General features: G+C 40.4%; 1 protein-coding gene across 2 annotated transcripts in view; it reads right to left on the bottom strand.

The window, feature by feature from the left end:
• Window positions 1–1,003: 1,003 nt before the first annotated feature.
• grik2 (glutamate receptor, ionotropic, kainate 2) overlaps window positions 1,004–14,296 on the bottom strand; it is a gene marked incomplete at both ends in the record, with an annotated part of 369,944 nt that continues 356,651 nt past the window's right edge. Inside the window, one exon of one of the 2 annotated variants that reach the window (XM_080472373.1) lies at window positions 1,004–1,257. In XM_080472373.1, coding sequence (XP_080328499.1) covers window positions 1,004–1,257 — 254 coding nt within the window. The remainder of the gene's footprint in view (window positions 1,258–14,296) is intronic. The other variant, XM_080472374.1, reaches the window with a different exon arrangement.

Raw genomic sequence — 14,296 nt, 5'->3', positions numbered from 1 at the left:
TTTTGCCTTGTAAATGGATGACACCATGTGGATGCTAGTGGATAACAGTGTGTGCAGGTTGCTTGAACTGGAGGCAGCTCGAAGCCACGAGCCCCTAAACCACTGATGCTACACGCAGCCACAATGGCGACAAACATTCGCAGTCTGAAAAAAACCTTCAGAATGTATACCTCGATAAAATCCTCTTTGTGACTACTGGCTGATACATGGACATCAACAGCTCGCTATACTTCCCCAACTACGGCAGACTCGGCAAGAATTTCATCATATAGCTTCTATTACCCCCCCCCCCCCCCCCCCCCTTCCCCTTATTAAAGACTAAAAGTGTTAGTACTCTGAAACACAAATCACAAATAAATGATATCACTTATTGCCTGATGGATGATATACAGTATATCCATTTTTGATGTCAATCAATATCATATGTTGACCAAGCAATGCCTCTCTACAGTTTGGGAGCACTGAGTTCGCCGTGGTCTTCAGTGTTTGGGTTGGATTAAGTCGAGAGACTGCGTGGTCATTTCTATTCACAACATTTCAAAACAAACAAACCTTTACAGACCTTCTTCACAAGTCGCACAGTTCTAGCATTTGGTGATCCACTCATGGCTTCCAAGATGCTGCTGGTGCTGCCCAACCAGCCTCTGCTTGAACTGTGCGGTGAAAGACTGACTGAGCAGCAGCTAAAGACAAAAGGTTAAATTCTCTTTCACTTCAGGACCACCTTTGTACCTCTGTCCCACTTTTAAACTTAATTCCAGACGTCTCCGTTTGACTTGAGACCTGTAGGTCACTTCCTTGCCAAGGTGGTAAGAGTAAATGAGGTAACTCGCTGAAATTTCACCCAGGTTCAAGTTATTTCCACAGGAAATATTGTTGAATCTCTTATCCCTAGCTAATTATAAAGAAACAAGAATGACATATCAGTATACTGAAAAACAAATCTGCTCTATCATCTAAGTAACCCCAACCACTATACGTGACACCCCACTCCCCTCCTAATTTACCATTTACCCAAGCCTTTATCCCCGGAGTCTTTGCACACCACCTCAGTACACAAGAGAGGGTGAGAAAGAGATTGCGATTCCCATGTCAGGCCATGGTTTCTTTCCCTGGCAGTCGTCGGTCGTTGAAAGTGTGCATGTTGATGACCTCCTCTGTTTTCACCATGACAGGCGGCTGGGGCTTGTGTTTGAGCCGGCGCTGGCACTTGAGGGAAACCCGGAGCTCGTCCACCATGGCACTGCAGAAGGACCTCTGGAGCGGGAGAGAGGAGAAGGAGGATCAGAGAGGCTTTCAGGCGTTTTTGGCCTGACTAAATGGTTGTGGACATGATAAAAAAAAACCTTGTGGGTAGCCTCCACCCTCCTGTCATCACCCACAATCCTCTACCAACCATCTCACAGTTATCATGGAGAAAAAAAATTACAAAATTTGCAGTGCAGCAGGCTGGGAATGAAAGGAATGGGAGACAGGAACAAGAAACATGACGTGGGGAGGTGCAGTCCAAAGGCTGTGTAGTAGGGTGCAGACCTGCCAACCTTGTCAAAATATTCTGAGTACCACTTGTGTTGTGTGGCTTTTTCAGACTTTTGCAACTCCATTGCTTTGCACACAGTAATTTCCCCATTCGCTGGCTGGAAATTGGTTATTAAAAAAACAATAAAACCTATATTTTTGATTTCAATACTTTTCATAAAGAAAATATAGACATTTTGCACTCATCAACAGAAAACCAAAAAATGCTATGTTCTTATGACAGCCTTTCAATGAAACACTTTCAAAACAAATGCTGTTAACAAACCAAGGTAACTATATTATTTAAAAAAATATATTTTGTTGACCATGGCAGTGGTTGCAAAACTTGCTGCAAATGATTTTTTGGCTTCATGTTTAAACTGTATAAATAATCACATTCCTCCTTATATACAGGACGACTCTACTGGCAATGGATATATATATATAAAGACACACACACACACACACACACACACACACACACACACACACACACACACACACACACACACACACACACACACACACACACACACAGTTTACCTTTGTAAGCGTCAACTGCAGCGAGAGGGGGACGGAGGACGGAGAGGGAGGCGGAGGGCAGCAGGAGGCAGGGAGGAGGGGGGCGGGATGTTACGCTATTGGTTCGGTAGACTCGTCATTCTCTGCTTTTCTACAGTGATTGGCCGAAACTGCTTCACCACGCTGCTGCATCGTGTTGTCAGACATGAGTACTGCACGTGCGCGCTTGCCACAGAACTCACATGTCCACTGCTTTTTGCGTAGATTCGAGGGGCGAGTCGTACCAGCATATCTAGATGTCAAATTGCGTACTTGCTACACAAAATGCGTACAGGTTGGCAGGTTTGAGGGTGTGAAATGTGACGGCAACAAATTACTCCAAACACTGTCAGAGCAAATCAGTAGCCGGTGTGTGGTTGTTTCTGCTCATGCAGGCCTTTACTGCAAACATAATCCAATGCATAGCAAGACTTTCCTACATGTACACACCTGAATAACGCCATAGGTGCAAAACCAATGACACCGACTTTACCCGCAAATCATCTTTGTCAAGTGGAAGCAGAATAAAGTATGGTTTATTGTTCGTGTTGTTAAGCTATTCTGACTTGAATCCTCACTCCCATGTGCTCTGGAACCATGCGGCCTCAGGGAATCAGAGACAATAGCTTAGGTTACGTAAACATGGACCCAGGAAGTGACTTCAACCTGGAGCTGGAGTCTTTAGTCTGCCTTCAGGAAGGGAGGATGGCTGGGAGTCAAGAATCTTCCACTGTGATTGGCCCAGAGAGAACAGGAAGTGGGTCACAGGAAATACCCAGATGGAGGACTGCCCCTCGAGTATAATAACTACTGTTTATGTTTGAATTAGCCCCTTTCGTCTACCTTAAGTGTTGGAAGAGCACGGCCGGACTTGTACGAACTGCCTGGTGGTGAGAATGTTCTTGTTAATAAATACTTGTGTAAACTATAACTATCTCAGGTCTGTTGTCCCTCGCCGGCCACAGTTGTGGAACATGCAGGGTACTGAAAATTTTTAACAGTCTTGATGTAATGACCTCTGCATTTAAACCCTTCTCTTAACAGTGAACCTTCATTACATATTCTAAGAGTGGTGGGCTGCCACTATGTGGTCAAAGGTCAATGGCCTTAGTCAGGGACCCACTGTGGTAACCCATCTGTGGTGGGATTTGAACCTGTAAACATTCCATCTCAAGTCTGCTTCTCTAACCTTCAAGAAATTACTGCCCCCAAATGTAGTAAAACTATTCTCAGCAAAAATCTTTATTCTCTAGGCGCAAGGTTCAAGAGTGTATTTACTCATCAACACTCGACGAAAGCTTAATGTGCAAGTCCTTATATTTCATGATTTGTGCACTTCTTCGTTGCCGTCAACAACAAAGTCTCTGGACAGAGTGTCGATGGAGAAACTGGTCATGAAATAAATGCGTTTTTACTTCTGAGTTCTGAGCTCAACATTTGGTCATTATTATCGTTTCCAAAATACAATTTAGACCTGAAATTTCAATCCAGTGTTTTTTCTACATTTGCTATGAAAATCATCTCAAACAACTCAAGACTGGTTTAGGTTGGAAAATGTCAATACTGTACAACAACGCTTAAGAATTGTTTTTCAAAAGGCAAAACTTAATAAACTTCTTGCTCCAAAACACATTATGCATTGTTGGTACAAGACCTTGGAAATATAAAATGGTTACTTCTTCACCTTGTTCACACTCTTTCAATTGCAACTACAAAAGCAATAAAACTATAATAACACAGCTGAATCCTGCAGGTTGCTATAGCAACTCATCACTACAACTTAGAGCACACTCACAGGAGGAAATCTTTATTCCCTCAAAGAGGTTTCTGTTCTTACACTTCCTGACCAGAATTGTTTACCTCTTGAATCCAAGATTGTGTTGCTTTGTGGTGAAACAAATGAAAAATGTAACCAAATTAACCAATTCTCCTGATCAGATCCATTACAGGTTTCTGCTCACAAAAAACATTTTGTCTGATTAGCATTTTCAATTTTTTACAACAAATGTGAGTGTTTATATAACATTTTAATACCAAAAAGCTGATTCACCTCATTTAAAATACGTTATTAAAAATTCTCAGATAGTTTAGAATGCTGAATAAACTAATATGATCTTATCAGAGGGTTTGTTTTATTGTCATCTGCACCACCCACAGCAAAACACAGGCAAGAGAGTGAGACAGATGCTGCAGAACAGCAGCCAAAGACCAACGTGAAGACCAGAAGCTAAAAGTAACTTTTTGAACTAAGAGGCAGCATAAAGAGCCAACATGAGATGAATCTGGACGTGTAAGGGTGTTTTTCAAATTTGTACAAGTGACAACTTGATACATTTTTACGGAATAGCCAGCTACTTGGCAAGTTTGGTAGCTCAGAATAAAGTCAACATTTTTCATCTGATAAACTGATGTTTTGTGAAATTCAACCTTTAGAGCCTAATTTATACTGCATACCAAAGATATGCAAATGGTTCACTCTACTACATCATGGGACCACGAGGGCTGTGATTGGTTCATTCTACTACAACGTGGGACCACGAGGGCTGTGATTGGTTCATTCTACTACATCATGGGACCACGAGGGCTGTGATTGGTTCATTCTACTACATCATGGGACCACGAGGGCTGTGATTGGTTCACTCTACTACATCATGGGACAGGTTAAGAAACTCCACATGTGATCCAGATGATGGTGCAGTAAAGGTTCCCCTTTATTGGAGAAGTTAGATGGGCGGGGCAAAGAATTCTGGGTTTGTTGCCATCCCCTACGCTTTGTGCACTACAGTCTGTTTGCTTGAACCTAAAGCTGAAATTCACAAGCTCACTGCCAATCTTGGTGGCAAGTTTCTCGTTACAACCAGAAAATAAACACAACCGAGTTCAATGCGGTTCCGCAACCAAGCTGTCTGCGCCCCCTAGTGTTATGGTGGTGAAGTGCTTCACAGCTCATCTAACCTCAATGCAGAGCGTCCAGGGTGAAGGGACTGTGTCGCGGCTACACAATGCCCTGTGTACTGTAGCTGCCGGAGGATATGTCAGCAGCTTTGCCTCTGCTAAGTTAGTTATTAAGCAGAAGATGTTGAGACAGCCGCTTTGCAGTTGGGTTAGAACAGAAGTAAGGAGTCCTACTTCAGGGGGAAAAGTTGTTCCCTGGCCGAGAGCATAGCAGGGAGTTGTTGTGTTAATTATTATCATTATTCATTTAGTCACCTTCTCCTCATTTGGAAAAATCTTTTTGTTGCTCTTTTAAATGCACTGCTTCTTTCAGTGATATTGTGAAACTGTTTGTCTGTTTTTCTTTTCAGGCCTGAACCAGCAAAAATTCCGGGTGCTGAGTGATTTTGTTGAACACACACTTCTATGAAATGCTTCTATGTTTCAATCCACGAAACTGGGATTTAAACTTATAACCCCTAAATAGAGTGTATTAAATTGTGATGATAAAATGTTCCCCAAAAATGTGATGAAGCACTTTAGCAGAGGAAGTTAATCTCCAGTGGGAAGGAGATTGTGTTCCCCGGCCCACACTTTGTAACCTAACTGGATCAGACAGCTGGGTATCCTACACATTCCTCGATTTAAATATTGCAGAGTGCAGCTTGATGGGAGCATTGTGATTATCATGCTGGAGCTGAACATCTGGACACTATGCCACACACTTCCACTGTGTTGAGCTTGACTGGAAATAAATTACAGGAATATGTAATTAATGCAAACATCCATGCATGTATAAATAATTAAATGTACCCAAACACTCTGTGGCTGATTTGCTTTGTGTGTGTGTAATGTACACACAGTTTAATCCCAAAACTTCCTGTAGAAGCAGAAAACGAGCACAAGTGATGTGATATAAAGGTAAAATTAGCCTTACATGAACACACAGGTCATTAGACCCTGTGAATTTAGAGGAATTGGTCTAGATTTGGTTTGTGATCAGTGATATTTATTGATGACAGCCAAATGAACGTCTCACCACAAAGCCCTACAGCGCCCATGGAACAAAATAAAAATAATAAAGTGAGAAAAAAGGCCCATCTAAGTACAGCTATAGGAACATAGCAGGGATATTTGCAGGCTCCTACTTTTACATGCAAAACTCTTTCTTAAAGACATAAACAGGCAGACCTAATGTCCTTTAACAACCAAACATAGAACACAATGCTTGATTTTGCTTTTTGCTTTCTTGCATTTGAGACCTTTACACATTAGCTAAAATATCCAAATGTCACCCTGTTCCACTCTATTGTCTTAAGAATTTTAAAAAACCTAACTAACTATATACTATTTGATATTTTTAAATGATTTTCTATTGCAACACCACATCACCATGACATTCTAAACGCAGCTCACCTTTCCTGCTAGTGGTTTTAAAATCTAACGCTCGATGAATTCTGCTTCACAATGACAGCAAAAAATCGTAGGATCAAAAAGCGACGTCTCTACGCATGACATGTGGCCCAAGATGAATAAAATGGCCAAAGTCACACTTTTTATATGGGCTGTTAAACTATGGCAGTTGACACTATTACGGATGGAGTTTATTTGATCATATTTTTAAACAGATTGTTGGCTAAATGAAAGTATTTGGTAATTTAGGGCTGCACATTATCAGGAGAACATACAATGATGTTCCTGAGTATTGAGATAACAATATGATTTGCAATGAATACAAGTGCTTATGTTGTATGTGCTTACTCAGTAACAGTGCTCTTTCTCTTTCCCCTAATTTACACCATACAAACTTATTTTGCTCCTTTCTCTCAGTTAAAATCACCTACTTGATGCTTTCGTTTTAAAGATCTGTCCTGATATGACCATGATGTGACCATATTAAATTACAAAAGTGACAATACAAACTTTGTGGCCATGTCCAGCAGTTTTACACAAATTCATATGAGACATGTTGAAATTGTATTTATTATTGAAAGAAAATATAAACAACATTTAGACAAACTTGTAGCCGTAAATAATGAATTTGAACAGTTGTGCACTCTTTTCATGACTAGATTATAATTAAATTGCCCATCATGTTCTTAAATTTACACTTTTACTAAGTGTCCCATAAAGATTTCAGGATTGCCCGACCTCAATGTGGCATTATAATTAATCTGGAGTCCAGAAAGTGGAAAACACTCACTGGATTTGTCACAGTTGTTGTGGCCACTGGAGTTTCTCCACACATTTGGAGAAAGAATTGATCAGTTCTGCAAACTCAAAATCTATACAAAATCTTTTCATTTGTTAGTTGTTTTTATTTTGATTGACTGGTTGATTGATCGGTTGGTTTGGTGATTCATGGACTCAATAGTTTGCTTGGATTTAATAATGATTTAGTTGGTAGATCATCTTCTAAAACTGATTATTAGTTAATATTGTGGTTTTTTTTACATGCCAACATAGAAAACATGAACCCATTATTGGATTAACTCGTACACATACATAATGTTATTCATAAGATGAGAACACAACCACCTTTAAAGATTGTATTTCCCATCATTTGCAGGATTATCATTTGTTTCTGTTTTCATCAACAAATTTCCCTTTGTAAGATAATTAGAAAGAATATAACGTTGGATAGACTGGGTGGCTTGATGAATGAACTACTTAACTACAAACTTTGAGTTGTTCTACAGCAGTTCTAATCCAAACCAACCTGAACATTCAGCTCTGTGTTTATTAACTGTTTGAGCATTTTGCATCAGACCTGCAGGCAGAGACCCTCCATTAGAAGTGGTCATCAGACTTCATCAGGACGATTGGATCCTGCCTGGAAGATGAGCTCAACTGACAGCGAATGCTATACAGGAACTCCCTCTCTGGAATATTTTGGCTCCTGCAAAGCCATTCATTAGGAAGTGTTTCTATGGAGCTGAGTTGCAGGGTTGCTTCGTGGCAGTTTTGAAACAGACAGGATTTTCAGTGGAAGGGTTTTTGTCTCCGTTGTTGGAACGAAACTTCTGTGCTTGCAAAAATGAACTGAAGTGAGACTCGTTTAAAGGCTGTGCCATTGAGAAACCGACCACATCATCAGGCAAAAACACTGACACCGCAGAATGCACAGTTATGTTCAATGACATTTTCCAACAAGCGTCTTTAAAACCATCTGCTGTTTCTCTTTGGATCCGTTGGAACAAGAAGTACTGTAAAGCCTGTGGGCCCAAGGCAGCCAGTTGGTTGTCTGTGACCGGCCTGTTCAGGAGAAATAATACATCAAACTAACAGTACTACTTAGGTCATCTTCACAGAAACCTGAGTCAGTCTTCAATGGGATGACTAGCAGAGCTAATTAGCCTATAATCCTGTGGCCTTGTACAAATAAAACCAGACAGATTATACATTCCGGAAACTGTTTGCTGAAGTTTAAGGTTCAATGTTTAAGGCTCAATGTAAGAAACTTTCTAATTAGAGATATGTCTGTAATGAGTAGAGCTGAATCAACTTGGCTACACAGTAGACCTTCTTTTTGATGTGACCCATCCATCTATCCCGCTTAGGGTAGCAGGGTGCTGGAGCCGATCCCAGCCTACTGCGGGCGAGGGCAGGATACACCCTGGACAGGTCGCCCGTCTGTCACAGCAAATACGTGGAAAAGAAACAACCACACACACTCACATTCACACCTCGGGGAAATTTAGTGTCACCAATTGACCTCACATGCATGTTTTTGGACCGTGGGAGGAAGCCTGAGTACCCGGAGGAAACCCCCACACACACAACATGCAAACTCCACACAGAAAGGCCCCGGGTTATAGTTGAACCCACAACCTTTTCGCTGTGAGGCGAGAGTGCTAACCACTGCACCACCGTGTGGCCCTTTTATGTGACCCCTGAGTTAAAAAACTCCAACAACGACTAGCCAGTGAGAACACTTGATGTAAGCTGAGAAAATACGTAATCTCGCATAATTACAGGGAATTAATTGCAATGTCAAAGTTGAAGATTCTACATGTTCATATCAGTGATAATGAGATGTTCATATTGGTCATACAATCAATAATCACTGTACAAGACCTTAATTAGCCTCTTTACGTCTGCAGTGTCATTGTTATTCCTGTGCTAATGGACTTTTATTTTTCTCAGGAAGAAAATGAACCAGTGTCCAGAAACAAAATGAGTAAATAATAGACTGAATAATGGGATTAAGCAATTTACTAATCTGTTTGATCTTCATGCCACCTTGAAAGTTGAATTAAAGAGACTGACTGCACATATTGTAAATAAATGTAAAAATTCCCAACAGGCTAACATAATTCTGAGAGTTTGTCTTTGATTTCTGACAGAACGGTACTTCTCAGAAGGCATGGCTTTGTGAGGGTGTGTGGCGTTCAAAAACAGAGACAGACTTGCTCAGAAAATGGAAAAGTCCCAGAAGTCATTAATTTCCCGGTGTTTGTGTTCAAAGCTTGAAGAAATTATTGATTGTTCTGCACCCTTGTCATTGCTAAATTGTATTTACCAGACAATCTCATAATTTCTGGATCGTCATAGAAAACAACATCACATTTTTTAAAGGCAATGAATTGAACTTCATCCAGCCGTCTTTACCGGGATTATATAACCCGACAAAAGGCCTGTTGATGGTTCATATTCAGTAACAGAAGCAGTGCTTTTGCAGTCCTATATTGCTTTACATTGTTTGGCACGTTCAGCCATTCACAGACACATTCACACACCTGGGGGTTTCCACCAATAGTTTCCATTGGTGGAAACTATTACAGGTCTTTTTTTTTTTTTGGATGGATAATGATTATCAGGCTGGCGTAATATGAAGTAGAAACACTGCTATGCAGCAGGGTGATGCGGAAAGCTCATCCCTTACAGATGCCAGCTGATTCTCAGGAGAAATCCACGTGCAAACACAAGCCCGACAGGCATCCCCACATGTGTGTGAACGCAGTATCACTGAGCTTACACAGGCCTCGAGAACATCATCACTTATTGATGCGTGTTTGTATCTCGTCAGAAATGAATCCTGTGCCGCTGCATGCCCAATTAAACTGCCTCCCCTTCATATTTTCTCCTCTCTTCTCACAAGTGACCGTGGCATCTGCATCCAGGGTTTGCAAGTCCACTGGCCAGGGGGCCACGTGGGGGAGGAGTCCAGATTCAGGGGATTTGCACATTTTTTTCTGCAAGCTAATAGGAGTTTATTGTTGTTGATCAAACATTCAGTTGGATTTGAAAGAAGTCATTGGCACTGCTGCCTAAGATATCCTTATTATATTTACATATGAGTGGGAAGGCAACACGGTGAATGTGATTGGGTGCCTGGGCTTTAGATGTGCATTATAATCCTTCCTAGACTAATTCAGGCTCTTACCTAAAGGGCATCTCTACCTCCTGTATGTATCTTCCTCTGTGACCACTATTAGTATCATTCATGGATAAAGCAATGCAACAGGAAATTGAAAACGTCTTGTAATGACAAAAGGGGAGCTATCATAGCCTTTCAACATCAGACAACCACAATAACTAGAAGTTATTAGTGCTATTACAAAAAAACTGAGCAGCTTAGCTGCTGATTGGCTGCACTAACGTGCCATCATTAATAACATAGTTTACATTTTAAACGCTAATGGTTCCATCAGACATATTAAAAGTTAACGATAACAATGACCAGGCGTACAGAAGACACCTTGCTGGTGCAACATGTATAAGTGCATGAAGGTTCTAATGCATGTTCTCGATTGCAGCAGCGTCTGCATGTTCTACCTGTGCCTGTGGAAGGTTCTGCAATTATTCAGGCTTTCTCCAACAATTTGTATATTCTTGTTCAAAAGAAATCGAATCGATTGAAACCAGTAAAATTACTGCTTCAAACATTTGACACTATCAATACGCCCAAATTATTGATGTTTCACGTTAAAATCTATCGATAATTTATTCCCGAATTACTGGTCTTTGGTTTAACATATTAAGTGCACAATGAAAACGGATTGTGTTGTCTTTTCTACATCTGGTTTACTAATTCTGATTGTTTTCCTTTTACATTGTTTCTTTTTTTACATGTTTGAAATAAAGATAAACATTATTTTGAAATAGGACTTATGTTGTGCTACTATGAAGGTTAAACATGATCTGCTCGACCAGAGGTGGCTCAGCCACAAAAAAAAATAAAATACTGTGATCAAAAAATAAACCCACTGAACAGAAACATCGGGAGCCTTTTGACAAAAACCTCTTGGCGTCAAAATGAAGATAACATAGCATATATCCATTTTAACCTCCATATTATATAAAAATACCAGGGAATGGCAGATTAAAAATAAGAATAAAAAAACAAAACTGAGTCATTAAAATGAACTAAACATATCTAAGTCAATGAATGCATCATAACCACTGGACTACAGTGGCTGCACAGGTGAAGTGACTTCCTACAAAGGTTTTATCATCGTGCCACTCAGTTCAATCTTTTCGATAAAAGTTTTGGGTCCCTTTAATAAAACCCTACATAAGTGTTTCTATGCTGCCAGCCGCCACTCCCATATTTTTCAATCGCCGCCTACATGTGGGAGTTCATCGTTTTCAGAAGAAGTGAAGGAACTTCATTAGCATCGTTCCTCCACACAGCAAGGAGCCGCAGCAGAGGGACAAAAGAGCTTTGGAGCCACGGGTCGGCTGGTTTAAGGTATTGATGGTATTTAAGGTACTTTTGAAAAGGTCACTTTTAAGGAGTCTGAATAGCAGCGATCAGGGCCAAAGTCAGACCAGCAGGCCAAACCAAGCGCCGGAACAGTCGCAGGTTTTTTTACACGATGTCAGTAAAAGTTGTTTTAATTGCAGATGTTTTAGCTGATGTTACCGTTATTACTATTATTGTTATTATCATTATTATTATTATAGTAGTAGTAGTCAAGGTGGTTGTAATAATGATTTAAGCTGGGATTTTCAAAACTTGTTTTGAGCGTCACAAAAAAAAGCACTCTTGGAAAAAGTAAGTGTAAAACCAACTATCTAATTATTTACACACTGAGAGACGGAGACAGAAATACTGGGAGAGATTTACAGTTTGTTACTTTTTAAATTCCATAATTGTTGTTTCAGTGCTGCTTTGGTTTCTGTTCTCATTTCGTCCATTTATTGTTTTTAATTGTGCTCTGTTGTATTTAAAGTATAACAACTGCCATATAAATGAACTTATTACTACTATTGTTGTAATTTTTGTTAGAATACACCAGTTAGATGCCAAACAAACAAAAAATGATTAATTCACTGACTAATCAGTGAGAAAAGTGACAACGATGAGATGAGGAAATCCTTCTAATGTATCCTGTCGTCTCAATCCTGAGGCCAAGATGAGCATCAGGAAGTCTGTTTCTTTAAGTCACTGATCAGAGGTGAAGAACACTCCTCTAAATCCTCCACTCTTCTTGTCCCAGTATTATACAACAGTTACCAATATAATTTTCCCATCATTCCTGCCACATTCCTGACATTCTTAATGTGACTTAATGCGTCTGAAAATAGTTCCTAAATGGACGTGACATTCCTGATATTCCTGGAACATTTTTTTGGCTCCAATAAATCTTCCAAGAATATCAAGAATCACCTGTATTGGTGAAGTTTGTAACTGAGCGTGTGGATTAGTAGTGATGTGTGTTGATGTGTTCTACAGCGTGACAGCATTCGCTCCCTGCAGCATCCTCCTCTCTGATCAACTCCATGGAATTTCTCTGAATGCTGAGCGATCTGGAGTGTGTGAACTGTTCAGTAGCTGTTGGTAGAATAACTGGAGTGTCTGTGTGGAGTCATATATATATATATATATATATATATATATATATATATATATATATATATATATATATATATATATATATATATATATATATACAGTATATATTCCCAGTTGCTGACTTGACTTTAGAGCAGCAGATAAATGAAAAAATACTTCAAATAGTGATACAAACATGAAATTTGGTACATATTCTCTCCAGAACCCAATCTATCAAAACATCCGGGTGGCCACCCAAAAATCCAAAATGGCGATCCAAATTCCAAGATGGCCGCCCCAAAATTTGGTTTTTCCTTTGTAACTCCAAGGGCGTTTGTTTTATGTCCCAATAAAATATGAAAATTGAATATAAAGTTGAATATTGCAGACAAGTTGGTACCAGTTGTATGTCTGTATCTATTATGGTTCTTGAGCTACAATGCATAGGCACTTCTACAGATGTGAAAGAGCAAAAAAAAGAAATAAAGCAAAAAGACAGATTTATAGCAACATTTGGTGAGCTGTTAGCAGCTCTTGGCAATTGGAGAATTCGCAGTCCAATAGACCTGCCATTCTTCATCGACTTTTTGCCACGCCCAGTCAGCAGGGTTCATTTCTTCCGGCTGAATCTGGGTAGCCTGGGCCCAATCACAGCCAGCCTGGTAGGCAGCACGTCTGGTGTGTTTTTAGTAGAGCCGCTTTGGTTGGTGGGATTGACTCATAAGGCCTTTGTTTTCTGGCAAACATGTCAAGCCTGGCCTCATCCACAGTTGCAACTGTGCTAGATCTGTCATACATTAGGATGACAAACTTTTCCAGGATCTCCAGGTCACAGGCCTCAACTGTGGGAGGGTAAACGCTCAGTTTAGAGAATACAGAAGAGACCTCGGGACGTATATCCCATGTTTGGAATGTGGTTTTCTTGCCCTTGTTGCGAAAGGCTGAAACAGTGTCACGTCCTGTAAAGGCATGAAAGAATAGCAAGCCGTTGACCTTATCCTGGCCAACATCATGGACCATGTCATGCACACTTATCCAACGGAGGTTCTGGCCTTGTCCAAATGATACCCACATGTGCTGCAGCCCAGATTCTTGAAGGCTGATGAAAACACTGTGCCAAGACAACAACATCTGTGTCATTTGCCTTAATCATGATGGATTGGCTCCTATGTTCTGCAGCATATTTGGCATGCACAAAGAGTCGGCTGTCAGCTTCCTCGTGAGAGCATCCATCCAGCCCATCAAGATCAGTTTCACCAGTGCTCAGGACAGCCGATCCCTTTGTAACAATCACCAAGTTTGTAGCAGACATTTGAGCAACCTTGTCAGCAAGAAAGTGGTACAATTCAATCTTATTGTCACTGTGTCTCAAGACGTTAGGCCAGTTTGATGGAATTGCGTTCTTGTTTGTTACTTTGCGTCTTCCCCCCGGCCACGTTTGGACCTAGTTTCAGCTTTAAGACTTGTTGGGCTGTACACATCAAAGACTAAATGTGTCAGTTG

The sequence above is a fragment of the Lipophrys pholis genome, assembly GCF_963383615.2.
Source record: "Lipophrys pholis genome assembly, chromosome: 9".
Taxonomy (NCBI): Eukaryota; Metazoa; Chordata; class Actinopteri; order Blenniiformes; family Blenniidae; genus Lipophrys; species Lipophrys pholis.
This window is presented reverse-complemented; position numbering and strand designations above follow the sequence as displayed.